The sequence below is a fragment of the Calonectris borealis genome, chromosome 1 (genome assembly GCF_964195595.1).
Source record: "Calonectris borealis chromosome 1, bCalBor7.hap1.2, whole genome shotgun sequence".
Lineage (NCBI taxonomy): Eukaryota > Metazoa > Chordata > Aves > Procellariiformes > Procellariidae > Calonectris > Calonectris borealis.
In genome coordinates this window covers 211387569-211401981 of record NC_134312.1, presented here as the reverse complement: position 1 = coordinate 211401981, position 14413 = coordinate 211387569, and the positions used below count along the sequence as shown (strand labels likewise).

The following is a 14413-nucleotide window of genomic DNA, read 5'->3' as shown; positions in this document are numbered from 1 at the left end:
TTTGACTATCCTAGTGAACTTACTCTCCCAGAAAACTAGCTTTGTATCAAAGGTAATTGGTGCAGAATAAAACAAGGTATTAGTCAGGAGGAAGTCCAGCTCTAGTCGGGAGCCGTATTTCTGTGAACACGCAGTCTGCAGAAAATTATCCCCCTTCAGCTGTTACTTACCAGGACCAGTGCCCCTGCTGATGCATATGGGCTGTTATCAGCTCCAAAACAAATAGGGTTAACAATAAACTTCAGACTTACACACTGGTTAAGTAATTCTATGGCTGAATTCCCATTGGCTTAATTAGAACTGGGATTTGTTTTTCTGGGTTTTAGTTTAAGTAAAAAATAACCAGTACTGGCAGTACTAATACAAAATTACCAAGGATTGATTAAAATAACAAAAGTAAAAGATTTTAGGAGATTTCCAGTGGAATTCAGGTACACTGGTTTTTTGTAGACAACTTTTGTAGGAAAATTCAAAGAAGTTATGGAAAATTATCAAATATAGAAGCTGGGAAAACAAATGCTAATTAGCAAAAGCTGCACATTCTCTGGCAAACTTTTGCTATGGAAATGTTTTAAAAAAAAAACAAATACAGCAAGTATTACACAGCCTCAGACTCCGATCTGTTACACACTCACAAGTCTCATTCACACTCATCACCAGTATTTTCAGTGAAATTATTCAGGATTGATATTGCTGTAATCTGAGTCTTTTTTTTTTTACCTTGTTTCGTAAAACATATGTGGTGTTTTGCTTCATTCAGCTGACTGCCTGTTCCCTCTCAGCCAGTGTTGACTCATTGCTTGTATCTCCAGATCTATTTTGAAGACAACTGCTGTCAATGCCGCATGAGATGATCGAACATCCCCTGTCAGTTATCATGTTGTGAATTTGTTGTCTGCTTGGTGTAGTGAAAGGATAATGAAGGAATTAAAAACTCACTATCCCATGGTCTGTCATCAGCAGATAACTGAGGAATAATAGAGCAAAAGATAATTCCTATATTTTCATGTAATCCATCACAGCGGAGTTGGCCTTTTCTATGCAATCCTTTCCTTTCCTTTGGCATTCAGCCTGTTTTAAAAAGCCACAGGCAAAGTTTTGCCGCATGGTACAAGAAATGTGCACCTCTTGGACTGAATTCAAGCTGTCGGTGCCCGATGAGCTCCCCTTTATTTCTGTGGGTATTTGCAGCAGACGTGACTTCTCTGTAGTTGAACTTCTCTGTTCAACTATGGATTTTCCTCTGTGGTTAGGGGGTTTTAATTCACATACATGTCTTGTTATATCTGGGCTATTGTTGTGCTTTTTCCCAGCCTGAACAGATGCTGTTTGCTGTTGGAACAGCAGTGCAACCAAGAAGCCTGGTATTTTGTAACCTAATGAAGTCTTCGTTCCAAGCTCCCAGGGCTACTTGGAAGGCAGCTGGGATACACCATAAGTGGCACAAGCCAAGGCACTTTATTACATTGCTTTAAGATGGAGCTTGGTGAAGCCTGCTGTTTGGCTGAACGCTTTCTGACATTTAGTATTCATATATGGGCAATGTTTGCCAGCCTTATCTTCCCAAAGAAGAATGTGGCAAGTCTTTGTGTTTTCAACTTTGCTGCACTAACTTGATACCAGATTTTCCTGTGGCAATTATCTAACTGTGCAGCAGCTTTCTGGTCAGAAAATAACAAAGAAAAAGACTCAGGAGAGGGAATGGGACAAGTTAATCTGGAAGGAAATACTGGCACCTCACACAGTTTATAGCTTGTGGCAGGATTTCAGTATGACACTGGCATGGAAGTCTGGTGACCTTATTAAGATCGTTATAGGATTTCTCTCCTGCTCTTTAATGCTCTCCCATCCACAATCTGTTTCATGACAATGTGCTACTTAGCGCTTTTGACCAGTCTACCTTCAGGTGGGCCTCCAGAGTTGTGCTGGCCTCTTTAGTTGCTTCCTAAATTCATAGTCTCATGATTACTCTTCTAGTAATACCTCAGCAAGCACTTCTAATACAGTCTTGAATTTTTGGTTTTTGTGTCCTTTTCCTTATTTGTCTTAGTCAATTTATCTCAATATTCCATATGCTACTTTTATTCTTTCTACATAGATACAGGACATCTCCTTTTCATATTTTGCCTTTGCTGGCATTTCATTTGTAAGCTTGTCATTGATGCCTTAGTTTCTCGCACACCCTGTATTGGTTTATTGTCCTTGGAAACCAATTTTGTCCTCTCAGTCTTAGACTCAGGTTCTTAGGAGTCCATGTCCTCTTTGCATCTTCCTCTCCAGATTAATCAGTGATGTATCTACACGGTTAGCTAAATCTGATCTAAAGTGATTCAAGTTTTGCTGAAACAACTGTCGTGGAATTCTGCACTGAAAGAATTTACTTTGGGATGTGGACTTTTAGGTGGTTCAAAGACACGATGTGAATTCACATTATTTTTAGCTGGAGATGGGCACTTTATCTACCATTGTGTCATGAAATTATTCCCCTTAATTCTTCAACAGCAAATGAAACAAATCAGCAGTCTCTATGGAGATGTGTTTAGAAAATAGTGTGTATGATAGTCTTTTATCTGAGGGCTGCAGTTCACATTCTGCTGCTTCCCTGCATGCAATGCAATTATTCCAGATTCATGCCCAGTTTAAGTAAGACCAGATTTTGGAATGGGATGGAGAGGATTTTGAAATAGGAAAGCTGTTGTTTGTTTTTTTTTTTTTGGGGGGGGGGAGTTCTTGGCATTTGTTTTGTTTTGATTTGTTTTGTTTTGTTTTTTTCCATTTAGCAGGGAAAGTAAAATAAAATCGATTGGTTGGAAACAGAATGTAGCCAGACTTGAGGTAAGACATTGATTTCCAGTGGTGACAATGGCAAAGCACTAGAAACCAAATTATTAAAGGATATAGAAAATTTTCTCAGGTGTTCTGTTTGCAATTCAAGATTAAATGTGAACCTGCAATGGTAGGAGTAATGTGGTTTCTTACAACAGCTATAAAAATAACACTTTGATATAGGAATTCTCAGTTGAACAGCTTTGTTTTCTGTTGTTTGAGACTAGATTGTTATACTATTTCTTCTCAACCTGAAAATCCACATATGCCTCATCAATGAGATTGTGTTTTTTTTTGAAAGAGAAAGATCAAACTATACTAGAATGGCATGTAACTATTGTTTATCAAGGTAAAGTTAATCCTTTAAAACAACAGAGAGAGAGAGAGAGAGAAAGATTATAATTGTGTACAGGCACACCTGGTTTGCAGAAAAATGCACTGAAAACATAGCTGTAAGTATTTGAGAGGGAAAAAAAATCCAGTTTTCAGTCATATCACAGAATTTTTTTAATACTGTTCAAAAAGTACCTGACTCTACATAAACACCAACTATAACATGATGTAGACAATCGAGAAACAAGCAAATGTATTTTTCAATGCTAAAATAAATTACATTTTTACAGGTAGAAAGCAAAACCAAAGCTGATAAAAATGTTAAATTTTATGAAAAATCATTTTCAGTTCACATCAAAATAATAACTTTACATTCTCTATTTTTTAATATTATAAGCAGCAACAACATAAAAAAGAACAAACGCTCACAGAATGTTTGAAACCAGTTGTTCATAAGTTATTAGCAAATTAAAAAAAATAATTACAAGCACTTGTAGCCCACACAAATCTTTTAGAATTGGCACCGTCTCTCTAAAACATCTATATTCTATATAGATTTCTAATTACAAATACCACCAGCAGCTGCCATGTAATCCTATTAGTACATGTAATATACATAGTATATTTGTTCCCATTTGGCAGATCAGAGTGACTTAATGATTATTTTTTATTTGTACTGTCCTTACTTAGATGAGACAAAACCAGCCATATACACCAATTCATCCCCTAGATGAATTTTTTACTTACCTTTATGCTTCACTGGTCTGTATGTTTTTTCCTTTTCGCAGTGTAAAATTCTAAGTGGCAATTGCAGAGATTTGAACAGAGGGTATAATAATAAACTGTAGCAAAAAAGGTGAATTCAGATAATCCAACTGAAGTCTTTTATATGTGCAGTGCACACTGAAATGGGTAGCGGATGAATGATTTTCTTGTTCATGAAGAGTATTGACTTCCTTTTATGAGATTCATGAAACTGCCAGAAAACTGTGACCTGTTTCTTATTTTTGGACATGTTCTCTCACATCCTTTAACACATTTAGTCAAAGTACGATTTTCCTGTTGGGATACCTGCTAGAGTAGCAATGATAAAGAAGAATGGTGGGAAGATACTATTCACCAAGCCTAGCAAGTTGCTTCAAGAATGAACCTAATAAAATACATCTGCTGTTTGATTCAAACGAAAGTGGGAAGAACATCCTGTCGTTATCATTCTCTGCTGAAGCAAATAGCCAAGATCTAGACTTGGTTGGCCACCGTCAAACTTATATTTTCTTTACATGGATATTAATCTGGAGTGATTCCATTGACCTCAATAGGTTAAGGGCCAATGCCAGTAAAGGACTTCAGCACTTAAAATCACACAGTGTAATACCTATTTTTTTATACTATTTGGCTCTAGTGTCGAGACCAGAACCCTTTGTTAAATGTCTAACCTTACTGTGAAGTTTGTGAGAAGAGTTAGGTGCCCAGGAAAGCGATGAAACAAGGAAAGAGTTGTTTGAGATTACTTGAGCCAGTATGGAGATGCAATGCACAGAAAATACTAATTTTCAACTGGGACCCATTTCTGGACATGGCTATAATTTTTGTTTCAAAGATGGGTGGCCTTTGTAAAAGATGGCTGGAGGAAAATGAAATGAGTCCCTTTTTTCTGCAGTCTCAGAGAAGTGGGAAGCCCAAGTTTAATTCCTTCACCTATCCAAGAAGACTCAGACTCTCCCTTTCCATGGAGGGGTCTGAGAACTCCAGGTGGAAGACAAGATGGTTGCAGACACAGAGGTAAGGAAGGGCACGTCCTCCCCTCCTGTCACTAACGCACTTTTCAAGGAAGTATCTAAGGCTTTTTGAGCCAATACATAGCACAGAAAAAATGTTGTTTCCACTTCTTTGTGATTAAAATACTCACCTGGTTCCTGCTCCCGAGATTTTTAAAGTATTTTATATTAAATGGTCACATACCATGCCTAATTATATCAAGTGTATGTCCTATCAAGGTACAGAGTAGCTGTTCCTTTTCTACTCTGGGACTCTTGAATTTATTTCTATCTTGTGAACTTACCTTCCTGAGATGAACAGAGGGTGCCCCAACACAGAGTCATTAGAGCACTTTCCAGCCAGCAGGAAGATTTCAATCACCTCTGGCAATGGTTGGGTCTGAATTTAGGTCTCTCGCCTTCTGCCTGACTGCTCTAACCTCAAGGCTATTATAAAAACAGCAGCATAACCAGACCTACAGCCTTAAAACAAAGGATGATTTCTACTCTGTTTTGTAGGGAGTATGATCCTCTTGGCCTCTGTGCTATGCACTCTGCGTACTTACTCATGGGATATACAGAGATTTAACCTAGGAACTGCTGTTTTCTGGATCCCTGATGGGTTTTAGCATGAGTTATGTGCAAAGATCCTTAGATGTGTCAAGATCAGGGTAGTTCTGAGCATACACAGACATATGGTGGCAGTTGAATAGTGGTTTTAAAATTGAGTTTTAAATGTAGGTATTAAATTCTGCTGAAATCCTAACTTTAGGCACCAAAGTCCTTTTTTGGGTCAGCCCTAACCGGTCTCCAATACAATGAAAAAGTCATTTTACATTATTAATCCTGAGCACAGTGCTCTGATTTCCCTAAGGAGCCGACATTTTTTGTATGCTTTCTATTTTGTCATGTTTTTTTCCTCTCACCTCATAAATGATGTATTAAGCAGAATAGCAAAGTTGCACACTTTCCTCTACAGAATTTACACCCGCAGCTATGCTGTCTTTCAGAATGGTCTTGGTCTCTCTAAAGAAAACATCCCCAGGTGAACTCCGCTATTATCCAGAGTCTGAATCATGGATTTGCCTTCCCATTTACTCTCTTTGGAGATCTTATTCTCCCAGTTTTGATCACAAAGTTTTCCTTTTGCAAACACAGCAACTGAATAAACATCCAAGCAAGCTAGCATTTTTTTCTGCTTTTAAAACTTTTAAAAGTTAATTTTTAATTAGCATTTAACTTTTAATTTGCTTTTGTAGGTGGAAATCAATGGAAGAAGCCAGCACCTTGTGATCAACCAGGCTCCCATGAAAACTCAGCAAGTGGTTTGTGGACCGTGATCTAAAAATCTCTGGTCTAAGGTATCTGTAAGAGTCTAGGCACCAAATGTTCAGATAGAAGTACAAGGAAGCACATCTCCAAAGTCATGCAATTATTCTTCAGAGCCAATTAAAAAATACAGTTCTTCTTCAGTATTGCTAATACTTCTCCCCAACTGGCCTGCCAGAGTGATTTACTTTATTTCAAAAGCACAGATTCCAGAGGTGGTTACACCTTCAGTCTTCAGGGTTGGCCTCAAGTACAAAAGAAACAGGTGATTTTCCGAGGTCCCTGTGGTCAAGAATGACAATTGTTTCAACTCCTTTAATTCCCTTTCTGGCAGCAGCGCTAAATGGAAAGCCAATTTCAAGCCCTTCAGTTGGTACTTGCACATTCTTTAGTTAGACTGGAAAGTGTTCATGATTGTAACCTTTGCTTTTATGTCTGAAAAACCCTGCCCTTATATCTTAATGTCCTAAACAGAGACTAGCATACAAACAGCATAATGAAATCATAATGTCTGTCACTCATAATTTTCTTTTTTCTTGTGTCAAACCCACTGGCTTCTATCAAAGGACTTTCCAGTCTTGCAAATCTCCCACTGGGCTCCTTTGAATTACTACAACAGTCACTACATAATTGTATCTTCTTCCCCAAAAAACCTTTCCTCCCTTTGTTGAAATCCAAACATACCATACAAGGTGACATTGACACGTTCCACCCTGTACAATTAAAATGGATTCTGACTTCTTTAAATGCCACTAAAGCTGACCTGTCTTTCATTAAAGATAGATTGACAACAGGGAGGTAAAATCTCAGCAGGGTCCATCCTTGGTTCCTTGTGCAATTAAAATTTCTGCCCTGGCTAACGGATATACAAAAGATGCATGACTCCTCCCAAAGTGAGAGTGAGCAAAAGTGTTTAAAATTTGGGTTGTGTAACATTAGGGTTTTAGCCTCTTAAAACTTATATTCAGGTGTTAGGTTGAGGGTTTTGTGTGTGTATGTGTGTGTGTGCATGCGCGCACATGCATAAATTTATCATCTTAGCAATACGTACGAAAGTTGTCAAGAAGCTTTGAGCAATAGCTATAGCCAGGATTGTGCAGAATTGCAATTTGGGAGCAGAACAGGTATATTTATGCTGAGTCATGGTTTGGCAGTTTCTATTTCTCACTTCTTTTTACTAATTTTATTCTTAAGAAAAGATTTTTATGTCGTTTGTATAATCCTTATTTCCACTGTTGATTATTTCATAGTGCAGTGAAGCCCACAGATTTTAGCAGGAATACGTTAATATTAAGTGTCCACCAACATAAGAAAAGACTACGGAAATGGGAACCTAAAAGGCTAGGTAAAGATCAAGGTGGAGAATGTTCTAGTAAGGACATTGATCAACAGCTTAAAGTATAAGAGAACAGTAATAGAATCCCTTTGAAATTCACATTAATTATCTCAGTACGCTCTGTATATATCAAAACATATTGCACTGATGGGAAACATATATTATTATATGTCTTCCATGAACAACATTTAAGTGGTCTAGACTCCCTAAATGAGAATGTTCGTGTCACAGACTGATTGGATATGCCCTTCTCTTAAATCTGGGTTGTAACCTGTGAAAGAAGATGCTTTCTCCTAAAGACATGGGCAGGTAGGGAATGATGAGACATGCTAATACTGTGAACCAGGAGGGCAAAACCGAGCTCTGGTCTGGAAACCGTACAGCTACACAGAACCGAGTCTGTGCTAATCAGTTGTGTGAGGAGGCCAGAACTACATATAAGCAACAAGGACCTACAGTCATGACTTGGTGTATCCACCTGCCTTCTGGAATAGAGCTGTTTTGTGACCTGCCGGTTCATGCTATAGGCATAGCTAGTAAGCGACTGTAACTGGCAAAATAAGCATGCCCACAGATTGCTGTTGGATAACACTGCCTTGTGCAGGATGTACAGAGTCACTAGAGTATCTCTGTGAGGTGTTAGCCTGGATTCAGTCACCTATTACTTTTATTTTTAATGTTGTTGAGCAGCAAATTGGGGTGCAGCACATAATGGTGAAACTAGCTTCCCAAAGGAATAGAAAATGCTTTTTGCTAAAGTATGTGAATGTGCTTTCATTCTTTTTTTCTTTGATCAAATATTTATTATTTTGGACATGGGGGAGAAAAAGGGGGTATGAATTTTGATTGCAAAATATTTGTTATCTTTGAAGAAATAAGATCTAAAGGTTTTGAAAATGAAACATAGCAGCCTTATTTCAAGGCTCCCTTCCATGATGCTGTCTTCTATATAAGGCTACATCAACTCAACTTTGAATTGAAGTACATCACTCACCGCTTCATACTATCCTTAAATAAAATAAAACAAACCCATAAAAGTTTGGCACCTGAGGACAGCTATGTCATGAAGGAGGGAGCCAATACAGTGTGCGTTTAGGGCCTGAATTACAAGTTCTATGTAACTACACCTATCAAAAAGTATTTAGCTTCTATTCAAACTTTAAAACTCTTCCCTGCCTGTATTAAAAAAGTGCTGTGACAGTATGAAGTGCACTAAACTGTACTACCTTGATATAGGAAAAAAATATGAGGAATCCCTTTGCTTTTTCTGTGAGTTGCTAAGAAACAAAGAAAGACTCTGTTGGTTCATATCTCATTAGGTCTTCTCTGTTTTAACCTTTACTCTGTATTGCTTTGAAAGTATTTTTTCTTTTTTTTGTCACAGTTCATAGCTGCAAGGCATCAGCAGCTAAATAAAGTTAAAATTGTTGCTTATTAAAGAGTAGCTAAATCACCTCTAAGCAGATTTTGAGACAGGGTTTTTTCCCCCTATATATGAATTATGACAACATTTCCACTGACAGTTAGCATTCATCATAATCCAGATTGGTCTCCTAGAATTTTGTCTTTCAAAGTATGGAGAAAATCCGTAGGATGTTTACCTGTTCCTTACAAGCAGAGACTATGGGAGCCCGAATAAGTATTTTAACTGGTAGTGTTAGCATAAGAACGTCCATAAAAATGTGTTAATTTCAGTAGGGAGTGCGGCTATAATATAGCTTGGTAGTGCTGCTAGAAAGAGAATATTCACCTCAACAACTTGCCCTGATAAGGGAATTACAAAACAGTACTCCAGAAAATATTTTTTGCTACTTCATTATTAGTTGGCAACATGGTGAAATAGTCAGGAAATCTTCCTTGGGGTTTTTGCTGTGAAGGTGAATCCAATGTTAACAAATCAAATTTTTGATACTGATAGAAGAGAACTTCATAAACAAATGTGTAGGTTGAGAAGTCACTTGTAAAGCCCTCCACATTGCAGTCACTCACTGCAAAGCCTCAGCTTAGTGTTATCCACGTGTAACGTATCACGGACACAATATGCTTCAGCAAAAAGTTTGGTAGTTATTGAACATACATTACTGCTTTTTGAGATCTTCATAGAAAAAAAAGAAAGAAAGCTTGACAGCTTGGTCCCAGATTTGAGTCTGTTAGAAAATGTACATTCAATGTTTGGTCTTCTATTCTTGATAAAAGATCAAGGTTCACTTCTGGGTAAGGAATCAGAGTAAACAAACAAACCATTGTACAGTTGTTTACAATCTAGTTTCCCCCCACCCCGTATATTGTACACACGGTTCATTGTAATACTAAAGCAAAGCACTTGGTATGTAACTGATTTAACAGACTCCTTATAAGCCCTCAAAAATAGATTCAGTGTTTCTGAAAAGCCCATGTTTTTTTAAGGCCACGATAATCTGCCAAGAGTAATTTTGTCTTTAAAACAGCATAATTAATCTGATGTTTCCACTTCTTAAGTAATTCCTCTTCTTCCTCTCCGTTTCTCACAAGATGACCCAATGCCTCTCACTCTATCTGCGTAAACACTGGAGATCTTGAAGGCTTGGTTGTCCCCTCACTACTTGCTTGTAGTCATTGAGATCCAACGTTGTCTTGAACTACATTCACAGCGAAGAAGAACTTTGAGTATAATCTCTGATGAGGAGCGTGTCATACTTTGGGGAGGACGGGATACAGAGAGCTGATTCGGAAACCGGAGAGCTGGGAGATGCACTTCCAGAATCGATGGAGTCTCTAAAAGGAGAAGGAGGAGTTAAAGCTACCAACTCCTCAAGGTCTTGCTTGGCTGATGGGGTCTCTGAAGTGCCTTCTTTGACACTGCCATTTGAAGGTTTCCTAGCTGACTGCGAAGCGCCATTGACTTCAATGGCAGGAAGCGGTTGGATCTCTGCAAATGTGGTCATTGTCGTAGGGAGCTGGATTTCTCGTGGGATCAGGTATGAAGAGCAAAGAGGAGTGGCCACCATTGTCCCTGGAGTGGCTGTTGAAAGCATCATAGAGTTCAGCTCGCTGATGTTGGCTGTAAAGCGAGTAACCACGCTACTGATCTGCTCCATGAGGGAGCCTTGAGAGGAGCTACTTCGCTGAGGAGGCTCTGACTGGAAGGTAGGGGCATCATCTTCTGTTCGGCTAACGGAGGCAGTTCTGTGGCTCAAGGTGCTGATAGGTGAGGGAGTCTGCGGTCGGTACTGAGCTGGGTATTGCTCTTCTGCTTCCGAAACGTCGTAAAGCGTTTTGGCACTGGCCTCAGGAAATGTAGCGCTGCTACTATGTCGGCTACTATCTGTGCTTTTAGAAAAAGGCTTGATCACTGCAGTTTGATTTGGATTCTCTTTTTTGTTGATGTGGATTGACAGCCGCTGCCAAAGGTGTGCTCCTCTGCTGCTTTTCTCATTCTGGGCCCAGGAAACTGATTTCCCATTAGAGCTGGAAACAGAAATGAGATAAGATGGTAACTTGCATCAAAGTTAAAAATGTAATCACTGTATCCTACCATGGGTATGTGGTGTCCCAGAGCTTATATGCATCATAAAGCTGACTGTAATTTCATCTGTATCTATCTATTGCAACACATCTATATCTATAATTTATACCTATATGTTCCAGGAAAACCAGCAGAGTGTGCCAGCTCATTTCACAGGACATTTGTGCATCTAGCCCTGACCTACTCTGTGCTAGTTCATGGCCACTGCTGACGCCTCTGTTGCTGCCCTCGGGATGTAGGCAGCGTCCATCTTGGGGGAGGGAGCAGCTTGATGGTTTGCCTTCTACTGAACTGGTGTCAGGAGGAGCGGCTGTGGGACTGAGGGATGCATGGAGGAGTGAGGAAGAGGTAAATGATTGAAGGGAATAGATGAGAGACCTGGACTGGCTGGGTTGCAGGCGGCAGGTATGTAGGCTGGCCTGGGAGCTTGCTGTAGGATGATAGCCATGGATTCCTGGTATGGGGCGGGGGGTGTAGATTGGGAGATGGAGAAGCGTAGTCTGTTATGGCTGGGAAAAAAATCTGTTTGTATCCCAGTACTTGGAAGTACTGGAGCAATACTCAGAAAAAGGCTATACTGGTTGTGGGCGGAGAGGCACTTCTAATGGGTAACCTCTTCTTCATCAAGGTACTCGGTAAGTTAGCCACCACTAGCTTAAAGAAATCAATTTTTTTAATTGCAGGTCAACTCAGAGAATAAAACTATATTCCTGGCAGGAAAGAAATAATGGACAAGCTATACAAGCAACTCCTCAGGATGACCTGAATTTCGAGACAGCAATAAACATTTTGCTCCACTCTCCTGCAAAATGAGTCCTCTTAGGGTAATTTCTCTTCAGATCCCATCATACCCTACTCTTTATCAAAATTGCTTATTTTTCTCCTTTTGCTACCTAAAGAAAGCTAGCTGCGGCATTTATAAACACGTAGTATGAAACCACTCCTTTCCTTTTATGTCTTCCTTAGGCTGATGAGCTGTGTTTATACATACATTAACCTGTATTTCTTGGGATTAAGAAAGACCAGTAGAAATATTTCTTAGCTGAAACAGACAATGACTTTGAAATGATGTCAACAGGAAAAACATAGTCTCCACATACGAATAAGTGTGATTTATATATAAAATGCAACAGAACTTTAAACAATTCACTTTGGTTTCCAAAACATTTGCTACAGCCATTTAGGATTTTTGGAAAGACAACCACATTGGAGACCCTGGCAGAGTATCACAAATTTGTTTTGTTTGTTTGTTTGCTTTTTAAGCCTGAAATAGATATACTCAACACATGTTAGCCTGCAGTGTAACAGTTTGCAAGACACATAGTATGCTAAACACAGATGACTTTATACCAGCCTTTGTGTGGAGGCTTGCCACACACTATCAGTTTAATAGCTCTTTCAGTCATCTAAAAAAACAGTTGTGTGCTGAGTGTAAACAAAACTTTCTTGTAGGTTCACATCCACGATTACATTACATGGAATTACGATGGATCATGTAACACAACATACGCCAACAGCTTTCTCTTTCAAAAGCAGCGTGACAGAATCCAGCAGACGAACACAACGTAAACCAGTGGTATTTTAAGAGAGGCTAGACTGGGAGATGATCTGTATGAGTACATAAGGGCTCACCCCTTTGCTGCAGTGATCACCAGGCTGTTATCTGGATCTTGGAAGTTAACAGTTATTCACCTACCCTCAAAATGCCAGGCAGAACAGCTGGTGGCTTGTAACTTGCTGTTCAGACAATCCCTTCCTTTTGCTGTACCTCAATCAGAGCAAGCGGGAAAAGCAAAATCTAGCCTGTAGCGCTGATCACTTTGACTCTTTGCATCTCTGTGGATGTGCTTCTGAGCTGAACAGAAACTGGGACTAACGTCTTCCAGAGAAAACTGTTGCCTCTGAGGATTGCATGCTCCTCTCACCGGAACACATACACGGTGGGTGTTGAGAACTGTTTGAGAGCCCTGGCTCCTTGGTCATGCTGAGTCCTGAGCTCAGTGGGAGCTCAGTGCCTGCAGTAGGAGCAGGATTTGGATCCTTTGGGAGGCGAGATCTTGCCTCTAGTTCTGGTATGATGACCATGAGACCTCCTTCTGGCTCCTCCTGAGTTTGAGCTCGATAGGAGGCTGGGTGACCTGACACTCTTAACTTTTATCCGGCAGAAAGAGAGGGCCTAGTTCCAGTCCTGGGTGTCCTACCTGGTGGCGTCTCTTAAATCCTGCTGAGTTCAGAGCTCAGAGGGATCTGTGAAAGACCTGCTTGCCACAGAGGCTAAATAAATGCCTTTAACATGAAGGATTAGCCAATGCAAATAGAAACGCTTGCCTGAAGAAAGAGGTATATTCTAACACCCCTCCTGACTTCAGGCACTGGCTTAGTACAGATGTTTAAACCCTATGGCTTAGTGTGTATATGAGCACTAAATGCACGTAGACGTTTTCAGTTGACTGAAGGTCAGATTGTAAGAGGCTGTGAAGGGAACATGTCACTCCCTCCCTGGTCACCGTTCAGGAGACAATTATTAGAGAGGGATACAAGGCTGAGGAGCCTGGGGAAAGGAAAAGGATGAAATCTGGGGATATGTCCAGCCCTGGGCAAGGGCAGCTGACAGTTAAATCTTCAATGGAGCAGCTGTCACCAGCCCCCCTGAATCCCAGTTTAGTTTTGGGTCAGTCTTGGCTGATGCACTCGTTTACTGACTTTGAGCTGTGCCCAAGAGTAATCAAGCTGTATGTGTGGCTCTCGTGGAGATCCTAGGGCTCTAAAGGAGACCCGGTGGCTGTTTGATGTAAATTTTGTGCAAAAGCCTGAAAGACTTGACCCTTATTCATTGCAAATTTCTTGATATAAAAAACTGAATAGGAAGCAAGCAGCAATTTATCAGAAAGGAATGAACTCTATAGTTAAAATCCCAGTAGTTTGCCCAGCAATAATTGGAATTGTTATCTCAGAAATGTATCATCCACTTTATCATGCTGCACGTACTTACTACAAAGTCAACACTGGACTGAGGTGTGCAATCATTTATCACCTCTGTGAAAGGAGCACCGCTTGTTTTCATATATTGGTATGAAGCTAGATTATGGGTAAATTCCAGTGATAGGGCTTTACGATTCTGCTCTAACTGCATGTTGCTACTCTGACAAGTTAACTGGAAACCACTGCAATGCACACAATTTAAAAATAGAGAAATAAAGATAGATCAGAGCCATAGACTATGATGTCTACTAATGGAATTGTTTACATTTATTAGGCCCAGCTCTGCCATGGTCCTTTGATGATGGGAAAAGTTAAGTCAGTGAAATTTTGCAGTTTTCTTTTTTC

The 14413-nt window shown here is 39.7% G+C and overlaps 1 protein-coding gene across 2 annotated transcripts in view; it reads right to left on the bottom strand.

Annotated features, from left to right (window-relative positions):
* Window positions 1–2724: 2724 nt before the first annotated feature.
* Window positions 2725–14413, bottom strand: part of GRM5 (glutamate metabotropic receptor 5) — a 298495-nt gene continuing 286806 nt past the window's right edge. For both annotated transcript variants that reach the window (XM_075140174.1, XM_075140175.1), the window contains one exon: window positions 2725–11028. In XM_075140174.1, coding sequence (XP_074996275.1) covers window positions 10206–11028 — 823 coding nt within the window. In that variant the 3' untranslated portion in view covers window positions 2725–10205. The remainder of the gene's footprint in view (window positions 11029–14413) is intronic.